Source organism: Pituophis catenifer, unplaced genomic scaffold, assembly GCF_029215685.1.
Source record: "Pituophis catenifer annectens isolate HBS135680 unplaced genomic scaffold, rPitCat1.0.hap2 SCAF_1, whole genome shotgun sequence".
Taxonomy (NCBI): domain Eukaryota; kingdom Metazoa; phylum Chordata; class Lepidosauria; order Squamata; family Colubridae; genus Pituophis; species Pituophis catenifer.
This window is the reverse complement of record NW_027256881.1, coordinates 327,351,582-327,366,459: the sequence shown is the minus strand read 5'-3', so window position 1 is coordinate 327,366,459 and position 14,878 is coordinate 327,351,582. Positions and strand designations below refer to the sequence as shown.

At 37.0% G+C, this 14,878-nt stretch overlaps 1 protein-coding gene across 3 annotated transcripts in view; it reads right to left on the bottom strand.

The window, feature by feature from the left end:
• Positions 1 to 14,878, bottom strand: part of MDGA2 (MAM domain containing glycosylphosphatidylinositol anchor 2) — a 603,292-nt gene that overhangs the window by 12,963 nt on the left and 575,451 nt on the right. For all 3 annotated transcript variants that reach the window (XM_070931707.1, XM_070931708.1, XM_070931709.1), the window contains 2 exons: positions 13,555 to 13,713; positions 8,619 to 8,749 (listed from right to left, as the gene is read on the bottom strand). In XM_070931707.1, the coding sequence (XP_070787808.1) occupies positions 8,619 to 8,749; positions 13,555 to 13,713 (290 nt within the window). The remainder of the gene's footprint in view (positions 1 to 8,618; positions 8,750 to 13,554; positions 13,714 to 14,878) is intronic.

Below are 14,878 nucleotides of genomic sequence, written 5' to 3'. Positions count from 1 at the left end.
AATCAATACACCAATACTCTAAATGCTAAATATATACAGTATTTAATAGATAAGATAACTAATTATAGCATAAAGTTAATACCAATGGTGAAATGTAACATTTGTTACTACCGGCTCTGTGGGCGTGGCTTTGTGGTGGTGGTGGGTAATATGACTGAGTGGGCGTGGCCAATGTTTTTTTTTAACTTTTAAAATAATTTTTTCTATAACCTCTTCGACTGAAGAGGTTGTAGAAAAAATGCTTTTAAAAGCCTCTGATGATCCCAGCTGAGCCACACGATCAACAGAGGCTTTTTTTTTTTTTACTTTTAAAAGCATTTTTTTCGGGCAAAGAGGTTGTAAAAAAATGCTTTTAAATTTTTTTTTTTAAAAAAAGCCTCTGATGATTGCGTGGCTCAGCTGGGCAATGGGGGAGGGGCAGGGATTTTTGCTACCGGTTCTCCGAACCACCCACCTCCATCGCTACCGGATCGGGCAATCCGGTCTGAACCGGGAGCATTTCACCCCTGGTTAATACCCATGAATTAACAGCCTTGCTTCACCTCATAGATGAAGTTCGTGGGAGGGGTAATGCACTTTAAACATCCTCAGGGGCATTTTCAGTTTATAATTACTCCACAACCTATATGGTTGAGTCTGGAAATTTTAAGGACATGAAAGGTGGCAAATTCTTATTGAAATCAAATCCTACCTCAGTTAGGTCTAAGACACATGAATGAAATAAATTAAGACCTCAGGCCAATACAAGGGTGATAAATCAACCCCGCTAGCCTCCATTTAAGTGGAGGGAATTAAGGATATTTTTGAGTGATGCAAAATTTCCCCAGTGGGATGTACAATAACCATTTTCCTGGTGAAACATCGTGCATACTATTTGTCCATCTAATTTCCATTGTGCATGTACCCAATTAGCTATTCCCCAGGGTAAGGAAGGAATGTAAAGCTACTTGTCTTTGCAAACAAAAACAGAAACCAACCCACAAATAGCAGCAGAAACAGCAAAATGAATGCACACATTGTCCCCAACTCCAGAGAGACATGTTACAGAGCCCCAGTTCGGATCGATGCACTTGTAAGGAACTTTGCAGAATCAGGAGTTCCTGGGGAGAAAACTCTACAGACCAATTTGTTAGCAAAACTGTCAATATAATTCTCTTCCCTCTTTCTCTCTCTTTTTTTTTCTGACAAGAAAACTCCAATGCAGTAGCTCACATATGGGAAATATAACTCGGAAATATAACATAATATAACTATGTAAAATTAGTCATGGATTTTACATGCACGACACATAAGAAACCAAAGTGGGAAAGGGGTAAGAGGCAGCTCTGAAGAAGTAGATCTGGTTGTTCCAAATCTTGCTGTTACTTACGGTAAAAATAATTTAATGAGAGAAGGGTATAGTTTTTGGACTGGAGGTAGTATGATGAATAACCATTGAACAGTTCTTTTTTTCAAGACGATCCCTCCTATCTTGTCCTCTATCATTATTTATGCTTAACCTGCCCTTCTCAGAATATATAGACCATTTCTTGAAATATTTTGTGAGACTTCACACTATCTATATACTAATAAAATTATTGTCATGACCTTTAACTGAAGAAAACAGTAAATTATAGGGCAACAATTTTTGAACCAATGTACCTCAACTATGATAATTTGCAGAATGGGCCCCAAATCTGTGACCCATGATTTTCACTGTTCTGTGACAGTTTCCCAGCCAGTCTTGCAATCTTTCCCCCACCCCGCAGCAGTCACTTACCTGCCTGCTAGAAAGGGAAGGAAGGAAGGAAGGAAGGAAGGAAGGAAGGAAGGAAGGAAGGAAGGAAGGAAGGAAGGAAGATATGCAATGCTCCCTGCAAGATTCCCACAAAGAAACTTAATGGGGAAGCTAGCAGGAAGTTGGAAGACTTCAGTAACAGAGTGGTCAATGCCTGGAATGTACTACCAGACTCTGTGGTTTCATCCTAAACCCCTCCAAATTTTAACCTAAGACTGTCTACTGTTGACCTCACCCCATTCCTAAGAGGTCTGTAAGGGGCGTGCATAAGAGCACCAGCGTGCCTACCGTGCCTGTCCTAATGTTTCTTCTATTTGTATCTATTTTATGTATCCAATCCATGCTTATACTTATTACCTAATAGGTTCTTGACAAACAAAAAACAAAGAAATAAAATAAAATAAAATAAAATAAAATAAAATAAAACAATGATATTTGCTGCCAAAGGTCACAGGACTCCCTTGGTTGCACCACAGGCCCCTGATCAAATTTTCCTTTGTCATTTGCAGCTCAAGATTTGGGAGCTGTATCCTTAATAATTGCAAGTGATCCAAAGCTTCCACAGATTATCCCCAAACAATTTTGGGGAGGGAGGGGTATGGACGGAGGGCACAGGAAAAAGAACCAGGAAAGGAAACTGGGATCTAAATCAGTATACCATGTTTTCTATTATAGGGAGTTTTAAGAGTTGAGCTGGAAAAACCCAATTTATTCTAAAGGGAAGCAAATGTGAGGATTTCTTTTCTTCTTCTCCTCTTCATTTTCTGAAGCCGCATCCACACCCCCCACCCTTTCCCTTTCTTCTTCTTTTGTTAGCTATAGGGAACATCCTTTTAATCATAAGCTGAAACTTTCATCAGCTCAGTTCAGAAGTAGCTTTTATGTTTTCTGATTTACATAGCTATGCATGTCCCTCGATTGATTTTTCTTTTCTCGTGTTCTAGCAGTGATGGTTGGAATGCCACTATAATAGAGATCTGTCCATGTTTCAGCTCATTTAGGATACACGTTCTAGTTGAATAGTTCTTAAGCATCAAAAATTGGGGAGCAGGGGGCGGATTTTGCACAGCTTGGCTTGAGCTGTTAGAGATGATGTAGAGGAATGATTATAGAGGAATCTCAGGAAGCAATGTTCGTCTCATAATGGTACTCTGGAAATGGTGCTCAGCATATAGATTGATGGAGGAATTCTATTTTTAATCCATTCCCTCCCACCAATACTCTTTTTGAGCTGCGCCAATTTGCATTTTAAAATGGATAATATGACCTTGAGCAATAGTCCTGATTTTTGAAACTGATCTGCATTTTGTTCCCAGACTGACACACAAAGCAGTAGTTCAATCAGGATTCTCATTCAAACAAAGGGTCAGCAACTGAATTGCAGGAGGACCGTATGGACACAAAGCAGCATATCCGAATTAGGGTGATTTATTTCTCAGGGAGTTTACAGTATAAAGAGGCAGGATTTTGTTAGTACTTCGTAATAGTATCAGTAGGTAACTTTAGACTTTGAATGTCAGAGTCCTCTAGAGGTCTCTCTTCAGATAAATATGACTGAATAGGTGGATAAAAATGCCAAAGCCACTCTAAACATCTGGCTGACTGTGTGACAAATCATAATAATAATTCAATTCTGTTCTACTAGCTGAATTGAAAAAAGGCTCAATTTTTTTGGAATCAGCAAAAACATTTGGCAATTTATGAATACTTCAATGAAGGGTTGGCAAACGAAGCCAATGGGCAAGGAGTTAGGGAAAGTTGAATTAAATGTGGTTTTTTTCCCCCAAGGTGACTCATTATAACCGTTACTCTTTATACTACCAATAGTTCCACTGATATCAATTTTGAACAAAACAAACTGTGGTTTGATGAATTTGTTTGTTTGTTTTTGTTTTATTAGATTTATATACCGCCCTACTCCCGAAGGACTCAGGGCGGTGAACAGGCACAAAATAAAATACATAAATACAAAATTTAAAAGCAGAAATAAAACCAGATTAAACAATTTAGCCCGAGACAAATTTAAAACATTCCAATAATTTAAAAACAGATTTAAAATTTTCAATTTAAAAGAAAAGGGGAAAAAGGTTAGGCCAGGCCAGCTTGCTGGAATAGGAAGGTCTTAAGAGCGCGGCGGAAAGTGCGCAGATCCGGGATCCTCCGTATCTCCGGTATCTTTTGCCGAATTGGCAAAAAAAGGAGTAAAAATTTCACATTTACTTTATATGGTTGACTATTTGGAAAAATGAAGGTGCCATTGGATTCTTTGCTAAAAAGCACAAAAGAATTCAGCAAAAATATTGGAATGCAATCTGGCATTGACATAATCATAAAGGCAGGCAAAATTGATGAAGGTGATGGATCATAGCTTGATAATAAAGATATGATAAAGCCAGTAGCACAAAAGAAGGCTACAAATATTTGGGAGCTTAATAAATTTTTGACTTATTACAGAGCCAAGTCAAAGAAAGTACTTTTGCCTGATATATTAAACAACTCTGAAAATTTTTGAAATAAACCTAAATTCTGGAAACATCAATAAAGCTACCTGGGTAGTCCCATTATATGATATACAGCAGAAACAGTTGATTGGATCCAGATGGAACTTAATAACTTGAAGCAGAAAACAAGAAAACTAATATAAAACGCTCTTCACCCCAAAAGCAACATAGTTTGGCTATATTTGCCAAGAGCCAAGGGACAGATGATTCCTATAGGTGCAGCAAACTGTGGAGAAAGAAAAACATGACTAGAATGCCTATATTAAGAAAAGCAAAGGACCGTTATTGAAGAAAGTCAATCAAGGAAGGGTTTTAAAAACAACAAATGAAGGGCAAATATAAAAAAGAAGCAATAGAAAACCAATTTGTTAATTGAAAGAACAAGCCTGGTCAATACTTGAAGATATAGAAGGAAAAGCTGATAAAAATCCCATGTGGATCTGATTCAAATCAGGCCTGTTAAAGAAAGAAACTGAAGGAATTATTTTAGCTGCTCAAGAACAAACTCTGTCGACTAATTCCATGAATGCAAGAACTCATCATGTAATAAACAATTTGTTATCTTTGTGGTGAAACTGATGAAACAAATGGCCATTTGATCAGTGGTTGCAGCAAACTTTCACAAATTGATTATACGCAGTGTGATGACCGAGTTACCGACATTATTCATTGGAAAGTTTGCCAGAGATTTAGATTTGAATGTAGCAAGAGCCAATGGGAACATCAAATTGAGAAGGTTTTCGGAAATGAGTGGCTTAAGTTATTATGTGGCTTTGAAATCCAAACAGAAAGACACCTTGCTGATAACCTGCCTGATACAACAGTCACTGAAAAGTCACAAGAAAATCTGATTCATGACTGTGTCAGGTGATGCTATGGTTGAGAAAAAGGAAACCCAAACAATTATGAAAAACTGGGACTTGCAGATTGAAATTGAATGCTTATGGAAAAAAGAAATCAGTTGTTATACCAATCATGATTGGTGCCCTTGGAGCTATAACTATAGGGCTACTTCAACATTTAGAATAGAATAGAATAGAATAGAATAGAATAGAATAGAATAGAATAGAATAGAATAGAATAGAATAGAATAGAATAGAATAGAATAGAATAGAATAACAGAGTTGGAAGTGGGTTCTTGGAGGTCTTCTAGTCCAACCTCAGGTGCTTTGGAGAATAGCATGACTCCCTCTTCTTTGTGGCAGCCCCTGAGATATTGGAACACTGCTATCATGTCACTCCTAGTCCTTTTTTCATCAGACTAGATATACCCAGTTCCTGCAACTGTTCTTCATATGTTTTAGCCTCCAGTTCCCTAATCATCTTTGTTGCTCTTCTCTGCACTCTTTCTAGAGTCTCATCATCTTTTTTACATTGTGGCGACCAAAACTGGATGCAATATTCCAAGTGTGGCCTTACCAAGGCATTATAAAGTGGTATTAACATTTCACGTGATCTTGATTCTATCCCTCTGTTTATGCAGCCTAGAACTGTGTTGGCTTTTTTTGGCAGCTGCTGCACACTGCTGGCTCATATTTAAATGATTATCCACTAGGATTCCAAGATCCCTCTCACTGTTACTACTATTGAGTGAGGTACCATATATACTGTACCTGTGCATTTTGTTTTTCTTGCCTAAATGTGGATTTGCAAATTCTGAATTGATCAGACCTGAACACCCTAATTTTACAAAGAAATGCCCACCTTGGAATTTCAGATGCTACTGTAATAATTGTTAGGACCTTGGCTAGGATTTGCATTATTACTTTTCACCTGGCCTTGACTGAATCTAATAGTTTACCCCAGCAAGAATAATAATAATAATAATAATAATAATAATAATAATAATAATAATAATAATAATAATATTCTTATTAATAATAATATTAATAAGGTGAATAAAACTGCCAAATGCAGTCTCAACCTCTGGCTGGCTGGGCAACAAACCAGGCAGTCCTTAATTTACAATCAGACGGTAAATGACCTCAGAAAGAGTGTTTTATGAGTTGTATATATCTGTGGAGATTCTCAGCTATCCCAAAGGTGCTTTTTCAAAAGGCAACTGGATTTTCTTGAAGATGTTTTGCTTCTCATCCAAGAAGCTTCTTCAGTTCTAAAGACCTGTATAGCACTTCTGGCTGTCATTAAATGTCATGCCCACCATAGTAGCATGACCATATTTTGATACATGACAACTGGCTTGCATTTCTAACCGGTTGTATGTCCCACAGTCATATGACTGCAATTAACTATGTGTTTTGGTTTTCAGCTTTTTTGCCAGTTTCCAACAAAAAAGAAAAACACCCATTTGGGAGAATAGTTTTGATTAATGACCACATGATTTGGCCCACATGATTAACTGAATGACAGTGGTAAAAGCAGACAAAAAATTGGGTCTAGTTATATGGGGTGCCTGAAATGGCAACCACAATATCTTACTACTGCAATCCCAATCCCAATTGTGGTCATAAATTGATGATTACCTGTATAATAATAATAATAATAATAATAATAATAATAATAATAATAATAATAATAACAACAACAACAACAACAACAACAACAACAACAACAACAACAACAACAATAATAATAATCTGGGATTTGCAAATTGAAGTTGAGCGACTGTGGAAAAAGAAATTGTGTGTTGTCCCGATTGTCATTGGAGCCCTTGGAGCAATACCCAAAGGACTACCCCGCTATTTAGAAATTCTAAATTTACCGGACTTGAACATTTTGACTCTACAAATAACCACTTTACTCAGAACAGCTTACATCCTCCGACGATACCTAGGTCCTTGGTTAGGGCTTGAGCTGCTGAGTTATTAACCAACCTCAAAGGCTGTGAATCTCACCAAAGATTAACTAATAATAATAATAATAATAATAATAATAATAATAATAATAATAATAATAACAACAACAACAATAACAACAGCAGCAGCAGCACCATCTGCTGTATATATGTGTCTGATTAACATTCTCTCAGAGAGAGAGAAAATGATGAGTGAGAAAAATGATATTAAAAAGTAAGAGAAAAAAGAATGGTAAAGATGCTGCAATTACTGGAGATATTCCAAGTGGATATTTCCAAGTCAGTCCAGGCAGTGACAGTGAGACTATCTGCTGCTCCTATTATTATCTGCCTTATTTTGAATGAGCGTTTTGCTCCAACTTCCTGAACTGTGGGGTGCTGGCACAGAAATGTTACTTAGATGGATTACTGATCACTCCGGTTTTGGAAGATCCAATTTTGGTACGTGAACCTAGGTCAAGGCCTGATAGTGCTTAACTGCAAGAGGGAAGGGAGCAGCTCATTTAGACTGCATTTAATGTATATTTACTAAGTTGGTATGTCTCAGGTCTATATACCAAGGGATATACACATACAGCCTTAAGTTGAATATTTATACCTTTCTGAATTGCAACTCAGATAATGCATTGAAATATATTCCTATTAGGGAATGGGTGCACAAAAATGCTTTACATTTATTAATTTAATTTATTTATTTATTTAATTTGTATACCGCCCTTCTCCCAAAGGGACTCAGGGCGGTGAACAGCCAAAATTAAAATACATACAATACAAAAGTTAAGATAATTAAATTTGAGGAAATTGTTTTCAAAAAGACACAGACAATGAAAAGTGTATGCAAAACCACACGTATTTATGGAGGAGGAGAGCCCAAACTGCATACAGATGTTCTGGGGATTTTTTTTTTATATATAAAAACCTGATGTGGAAATAGACTGGAAAAATGAAAGAAACAAAAATGCCTAACAACAGCCCTGAATGAAATCAAATTTGATAGATTTGCCCAAGACAATTTTGACAGTACATCTCATCAGATAAGCACAAATGTCAACAGATTCACAGCTCTCGAGACCTAACAGATCCTGATAAAATCCCAATTTCAATGTGTCAGTGCTTATCTTTAAAATCCATCATTGGCCCCATCAGCTTTGTCTGGTACAGAGGCCCCGATAAAAGACCTATCTTTATATGTCATCAGAGAGCGGGGCTGCATTGATTGAAGTTTTCTCTATTTTGGAATTCTTCACGGAAAAAGATTATGTAAATAGAAACACTCAGAATTGATTGAGGTTTTGTTTCTGCTGTGAATGTACATTTTTAGTTGAACATTAACAATACATTTTACTGTATTTATCACAATGCGGCAGTTGCATACAGTTGTGGCATCTAGTGCAACTTTACAGATTTCATACAAACTACATGTGCAGAAAATATAAAATCAGTTTTTCATTAAGAAACATGGTGAAACTATGATTACTGGTAGTGTTTTGATCCTTTTTATGGGACAGCCATTATCGATTCTTACCTGAAATGATGAATTTGGATGTATATTTACACGAGCTTGAAACCAATGTTGTCCTTTGTTCCCACTTGTAGACCAGAATGGATTTTCTGATGAAGTCTGACTTTTTAACCGCAAATAAACATTTAATGTGCCTTTAAAAAAAAAAAGAAGAGCATAGACACAAACATATACATAATTAAAGAAAAACAAAGAAAACAGCAAGAATATCAGGAGGTTGAAACACATTGGCAGATGTGGAACCAAAAAAAAAAGTGAAATCCAAAAGCCAAAAGAAGTCAGTTTAATGAGGCACTGGAGTATGGATTTCAGCATAATGTAAGCCTCTAGAATATTCTGGCTTTTTGTGCGTTACTTTGCTGGCTGTCTCTCTCTGTGGCAAGCTCTGAGTTTGCCTCATTTCAACGGGTTTGCAATGTCTGGCTTTTCTGTTCCACCGAAGGGAGTCACTGTAATATGGCCTTAGCAAGATGCTCCATTTCACAGAGTATTCTCTGCCTCACCTCCAAGTCCCGTGCTTTACCCCAGAAAATTCTGTTGTTAAATTTAACAACCGTAATAAATTTAGTTTGGTGTAACCTTGTATGAATCACCATCCACTAGGCTACATACATAGAATATGATCCTGACAAAGGAGGATTACATATTCTAAGAAGGAGTAGAGTGCTGGATACTACAAATAGCTTTTTGGATGGGGGAAGACAAGGTGATGATTCAAAGTAGGGAAGATATGAGTTCTTTGCACTTTCCTGCATTTCAGTTGTGATATTTAGATAATTTTCTTTGGGAAAAAAAACCCTTTCTCTCTTTTAGAGCGAATAGCATGAGCAGCATTGAATTCTGTAAGGCATATGGAGGGACACATTCCAACATGAGTAGAATTTGGATATATTGGGGGGGGGGTTTCAGGAATGTTCAGAGGAGAAACATATGAAATAAAGATTGTAAAAACAATATTGAAGTTCTCTGCCCAGCATTAGTTGCAATTATAAGCAGCCCTCACATTAGGACTGACATTAAGCCCAGAATTATGGTCATAAATTGTTGCAGGCATAAAGCAGGTTAAACGTGACCAGACCCAATTTTATGATAATTTTTGCAGCATTTTTAAAGTGAATGACATGTCACTAAGTGAATAGCACAGTTATTAAGGGAATCTGTGATACCCCAAGAAGTAAATGGTGGAAACGGGTAAAAAGTATCAAAAATCATGGTCATGTGATCACAGGATGCTATAAATAGCTGTAAAGACAAGCCGGTTGCCATGAAGTCAAAGTGTAATCATGTGGTGATGATGATGATGATGATGAGGGTGTGTGTATGAATGCACATGTGAACATTGTAAGTTCAAAATCAGGTCATAAGAAATTTTGTGGGCATTCCACTAAGTGACTGCTCATAAATCGAGAACTACTGTACAATGCAACTATAAGGGAAAAAAAGCATTATTTCTATTACCCATGATGTAAGTAGCAAAAAGTCTTTAAACATATATTAAATAATAATTTGTTTATTATGTCTATGGGGACATAGTAATAATTAGTTTTATGGGGAAACTTTTTGTTTGCCAGGATTGTATTTAGCTTTCTTCAATATATATTGAAGAAAGAGGCAAAACAATCAGTTGGTAAACCCGAAGGGACTTCACAGTGGCTAGATTCATACAAGATTTAGCCTGGTTGCTAAATTAATCCACTGTCTGGGTTTAGGCAATATTTTCAACGATAGTCAACTGCCTCCTATCAGTAGTGGGTTCTACTTACCTTCGCTACTGGTTCGGAACTGTGAGGGCGCTCACTTGCTTTGCTCGTGCGCAGCACTTCTGTGCATTCACAAAATCTTTTGCGCATGCACAGAACATCCATGATGACATCCGGGCGGGTGGGCGGAGCCTCCTGCCACCGCCACTACTGGTTTGCTCGAACCGGGGCGAACTGGTAGAAACCCACCACTGCCTCCTATACTTGTTTTGGGGAGTATGACGTGAGAGATACCTTCAACTTATTAATGATAAGAAATGCAATCAAGGTATTGAAAAAAAAAATAGCACGGGGTGGAAAGCCTTAGTTACAAATGTATTTATGATATGAAAGTTCTCAATGACATGAATATATTGGCAGGAAAAAATCCAACTCTTTGGTCCTGAACGTTAAAGATCTCCAAAGGCTACATTTCAATGGCTTTCTGCCCACTGATTTTATTTTCAAGACAATCCTCTTGACCATTCATGTTCCCACCCTCAGATTGGTAAAGAAAGGCATCCTTCAACAGAGCCTCTCAATGACTGAATTGCTTCCCTCCCACATTTAAGAGGGCTTGCAGACATTTCCAGAACGCACCATAAAATGTGTTTAGGTGAAATGCATTTTCATATTTGAGATTAAAAAGAGATGGGCTTATTTTTAAAGCCATGTACTTTCTAATACAGCAGGAGGCAAGTGTGAGACAGCAACAGCCTATTTCCCACCACCTTTTCATGTTGTGCTTTTGGTCGTTTGTGATCATCATTTAATTTCCTAGAATGATCACGAATGATGTATGGAGAATTACTCTGCAGTGTTATGGCTTGATGCAGCAACTAGTTTCTGCTATGTTTTTTTTTTTTAATTTCTGTTTGGTTTATTTTTAATTGACCTTTATTCCCTCTAATTGCTTTTAGCAGCAATGTGAGACAATTAATGATATTAAATAACACCCCCCCCCCATCTAAAATGAAACAGAATTATGTTGTGGGCAGAATGTGAAAAAATGCAGTCAGCTCAGGAGAAGTTAATTTTCACCACTGATTATATAATTTAAATCTTTTAAATACAGAATAAACTGTACCTTGACATTGTGTTATAATACCATCCCCAAATACCCTGCTGCACACCAGGGATTTTTTTTAGTTTGCCGTGATCAGCTCTGCCCTGATTTCTTTACAGGGTGTATATTTATTTATGTAAAACATTTATATGACACCAACTCCCTTAATGGGTTTTGGCAGCTGACAAGGTACAGTGAAAACCTCTATTAAAAACAACACTAAAATGTATGAGACATAAAACACAAAAGCTTAAGCGATATTAATGAAAGTCTAGGGAAAGAAAAGTTTCCAGTCTCTACCTACATCATGTGAATGAGACTTTGCCTCAACTCTAGTGTCAATTTATTCCATTTTTCTATTTTAGTGGAGTACTTCTGTTGCGCTAATTTAGGGAAGGTTGACAGAGCCTTGGTGGCGCAGCAGACTAAAGTGCTGTTAAGTAGCACCAGCTGCCTGCAATTACAACAAGTTCAAATCTCACCAGGCTCAAGGTTGACTCAGCCTTCCATCCTTTCAAGGTAGGTAAAATGAGGATCCGGATTGTGGGGGCAATAAGATGACTTTGTATAAAAAAGAACACTGCTTAGGAGGGCCCGAAAGCCCTACTAAGCAGGTATATACAAAAGTATGAAGGCTATTGCTTAACATTGTAAGCCGCCCTGAGTTTCCGGAGAAGGGTGGCATATAAATCGAACCAATAAACAATAATAATAATAATAAACTCATTTTTTTATATATATAAAAGAAGTGAGTTTGGAAAATGTAATAACAGCAGCAATAGCAGCATAACCAACAGTTGATGTCATTTGTTTCGTTTTGAAATCAGAAAGAATTTCATCCAATAGTTCCAATATCCACAGAATAAGTCCTTCAACCAAACGTATCTATGGGGACATCTGAGGAAAGCTTAAAGACTCAACCTGACCATCTGGGCAATTTTGGGGTGAAATGTTCTATTCTCAAAAAATGCATTAAAAGGAACATGCCCATTTAGCAACATTTTTTCATTTCCCCTCCGAATGTTCATTTATATGATGGTGGTCCATCAGCCCCAACGATGCCAAGGTCTGAAAGGGATCTTTGAACAAGCTTGAATGAAGAAACACTGAGCTTATAGAAGATGAAAGAGGGGCTCCAACCAAAGCTAAAATGAAATATTTCTGATGGGATATACATTGTTTTTGGTCAAACCTAATGGTGTTCCTGGTCTGATAATACAGATTGCAATTCATTTGCAAAGAATAAAAAAAAATGCCAAATGCCTTGTGATATTTATGATTGTTTGCTGCTGAGAGACACTTGTTTGAGAGCAATGGCCATATAAATTGAACGAACAAATGAATGAACGAATGAATGAATGAATGTATGTTGCATTTGGTGGAAGACTTGCTTGATGGAATGATGTGACATCCTTCAATAATGCCTTAGAAAAAAGGAATGAATAATTTCTTACAGCGGGGTGGGGGTGGGGGTGGTGCACTTTAAAAATTAAGACATCCATATATACCTCTTTTTTCCATTTTTGATGGTTGAAATTGGCATCCTAAACTTTGCAAAATATTACATTTTGCTCTGTAAGCCATTCACTCTTTGGGAAAAACCAATTAATGTTAGGGAGATTGGGTTTTCTAAGATCTCAAAGTTCCCTTAAGTTTCCCTAAGACTTACAGCCCTAATTTTCCTTTAAAACCCTCAAACCTTCCCCCAAATAAAGAAATTTGATTTCCGCATTTGGGAAAGGTCTGGAGAAATTTGGGGTAATTAGGAGGATCATTAACCAAGTATTGTAGGCTACAGTGATAATGTGGTACTTCTTATGCTAGAGCTGTTTGGACTTTAGATCACAGAAAAGCATATTATGAGAAGGTATATGTATTGAATTCATATGTATCGCACATCTAGAATCAAAGGCCAATTTTGAAATATTCAGTAGAGACTTGAATTGAATCAGACTCTGATGAAGCAGACCCAATAACAATCTGATCTTTTTTTCCTGAAGTTCATTAGCATTCAGATGAGTTGCTGGGACTCAGACATGCAGACAGTAGTTTGATTGCTATCTTAAGAAAATGAACAAACTCTCTTAACTTTTTTTAAATTTTGCAACAGTGATGACAGATGATGGTTACTCACCTATGTGTTGGCCATACATGTTGTAATAAAAACTGAAGCAATACGCAGTATTCGTGGTTCCATATGGGTTTTTGGGAGGAATGCTAAAAACTGGGCTAATGAGTCTTGCTCTATCACCTTCTTTTCTAGGACTGGATGCTTCGATGTACATGAAAAATCCTAGAAGGGAAAAAACAATAACATGAAATGGTGATATGCCACATTTAACAAGGAGAAATATCTTTCTCTGGAGACTGGGGAACAGTGCCCAGACTTCAGAATACAAGCACATAAGTAAACTGAAGACTTACTAGTACAGCACTTTTCCCAATACCTATGGAAACCCTCAAACAGGGTCACAAAGCTATTTAGCTCAGGTTTCAAGTACCCTGGAAATATTATGAGCCATAGTGGTGCACTGGTTAGAGTGCAGTACTGCAGGCTACTTCTGCTGACTGCCGGCTGCCTGCAATTTGGCAGTTTGATTCTCACCAGGCTCAAGGTTGACTCAGCCTTCCATCTTTCCAATGTGGGTAAAATGAGGAGCCAGATTGTTGGGGGCAATATGCTGACTCTGCAAACCACTTAGAGAAGGCTGTAAAGCACTGTAAAGCAGTATATAAGTCTAAGTACTATTATGAACTGATGCTGCCTGTAGCAAATTGCTACAGCTGTTTTAAAGGTTGATCTGTAAAGGGCAGATGTTTGTATGACTACTACTATTTATATGGCTAATATTAAATCAATGTAGCTTATATATAACAGAATTTACAAAATATAGAAAAGAATCAGGAAGCTCAGATAGGTACAAATTAAACAGAAGGGAATCTACCATTTTAAATATTTTTTCTTTAATGTTTTATTCATGTATGAAGTTCTTATAGACCACCTTTTCATACCAGAATCAATCCATCACACTCACACAACCCCTGGAAAAGCTGACAATCATTCTTCATTTTTTGTGTGATGTTGCATGTGTTGGTGAAGGACCACAGATACTATGTTCCTACATTCTGTCTACTTTGTGGAATAGTCTCCCTTCAGAAGTTAGATCAATAAAATCACTTTATCAATAAATGTTAAAAAGGTAAAGACTCACATTTCTTTCTTAAATTTTGGTCACTATACAAGTATAATAAGATACTTTCTTTACCATTAATATGGAAGTATTTCACTATTGCCAATTTCCAAGATTTTTTTTAACTATCCCATCCAAATATTAGCCATACCTGAGCCTGCTTAGTTTTTTTTTTTTTTTTGAGATCAGCCATGATAGCTTTAGTTCGAAGTTTGATGTTATTTTAGTAAATGTCCACATTCTGAAGCATGTAACTATAGTTTCTAA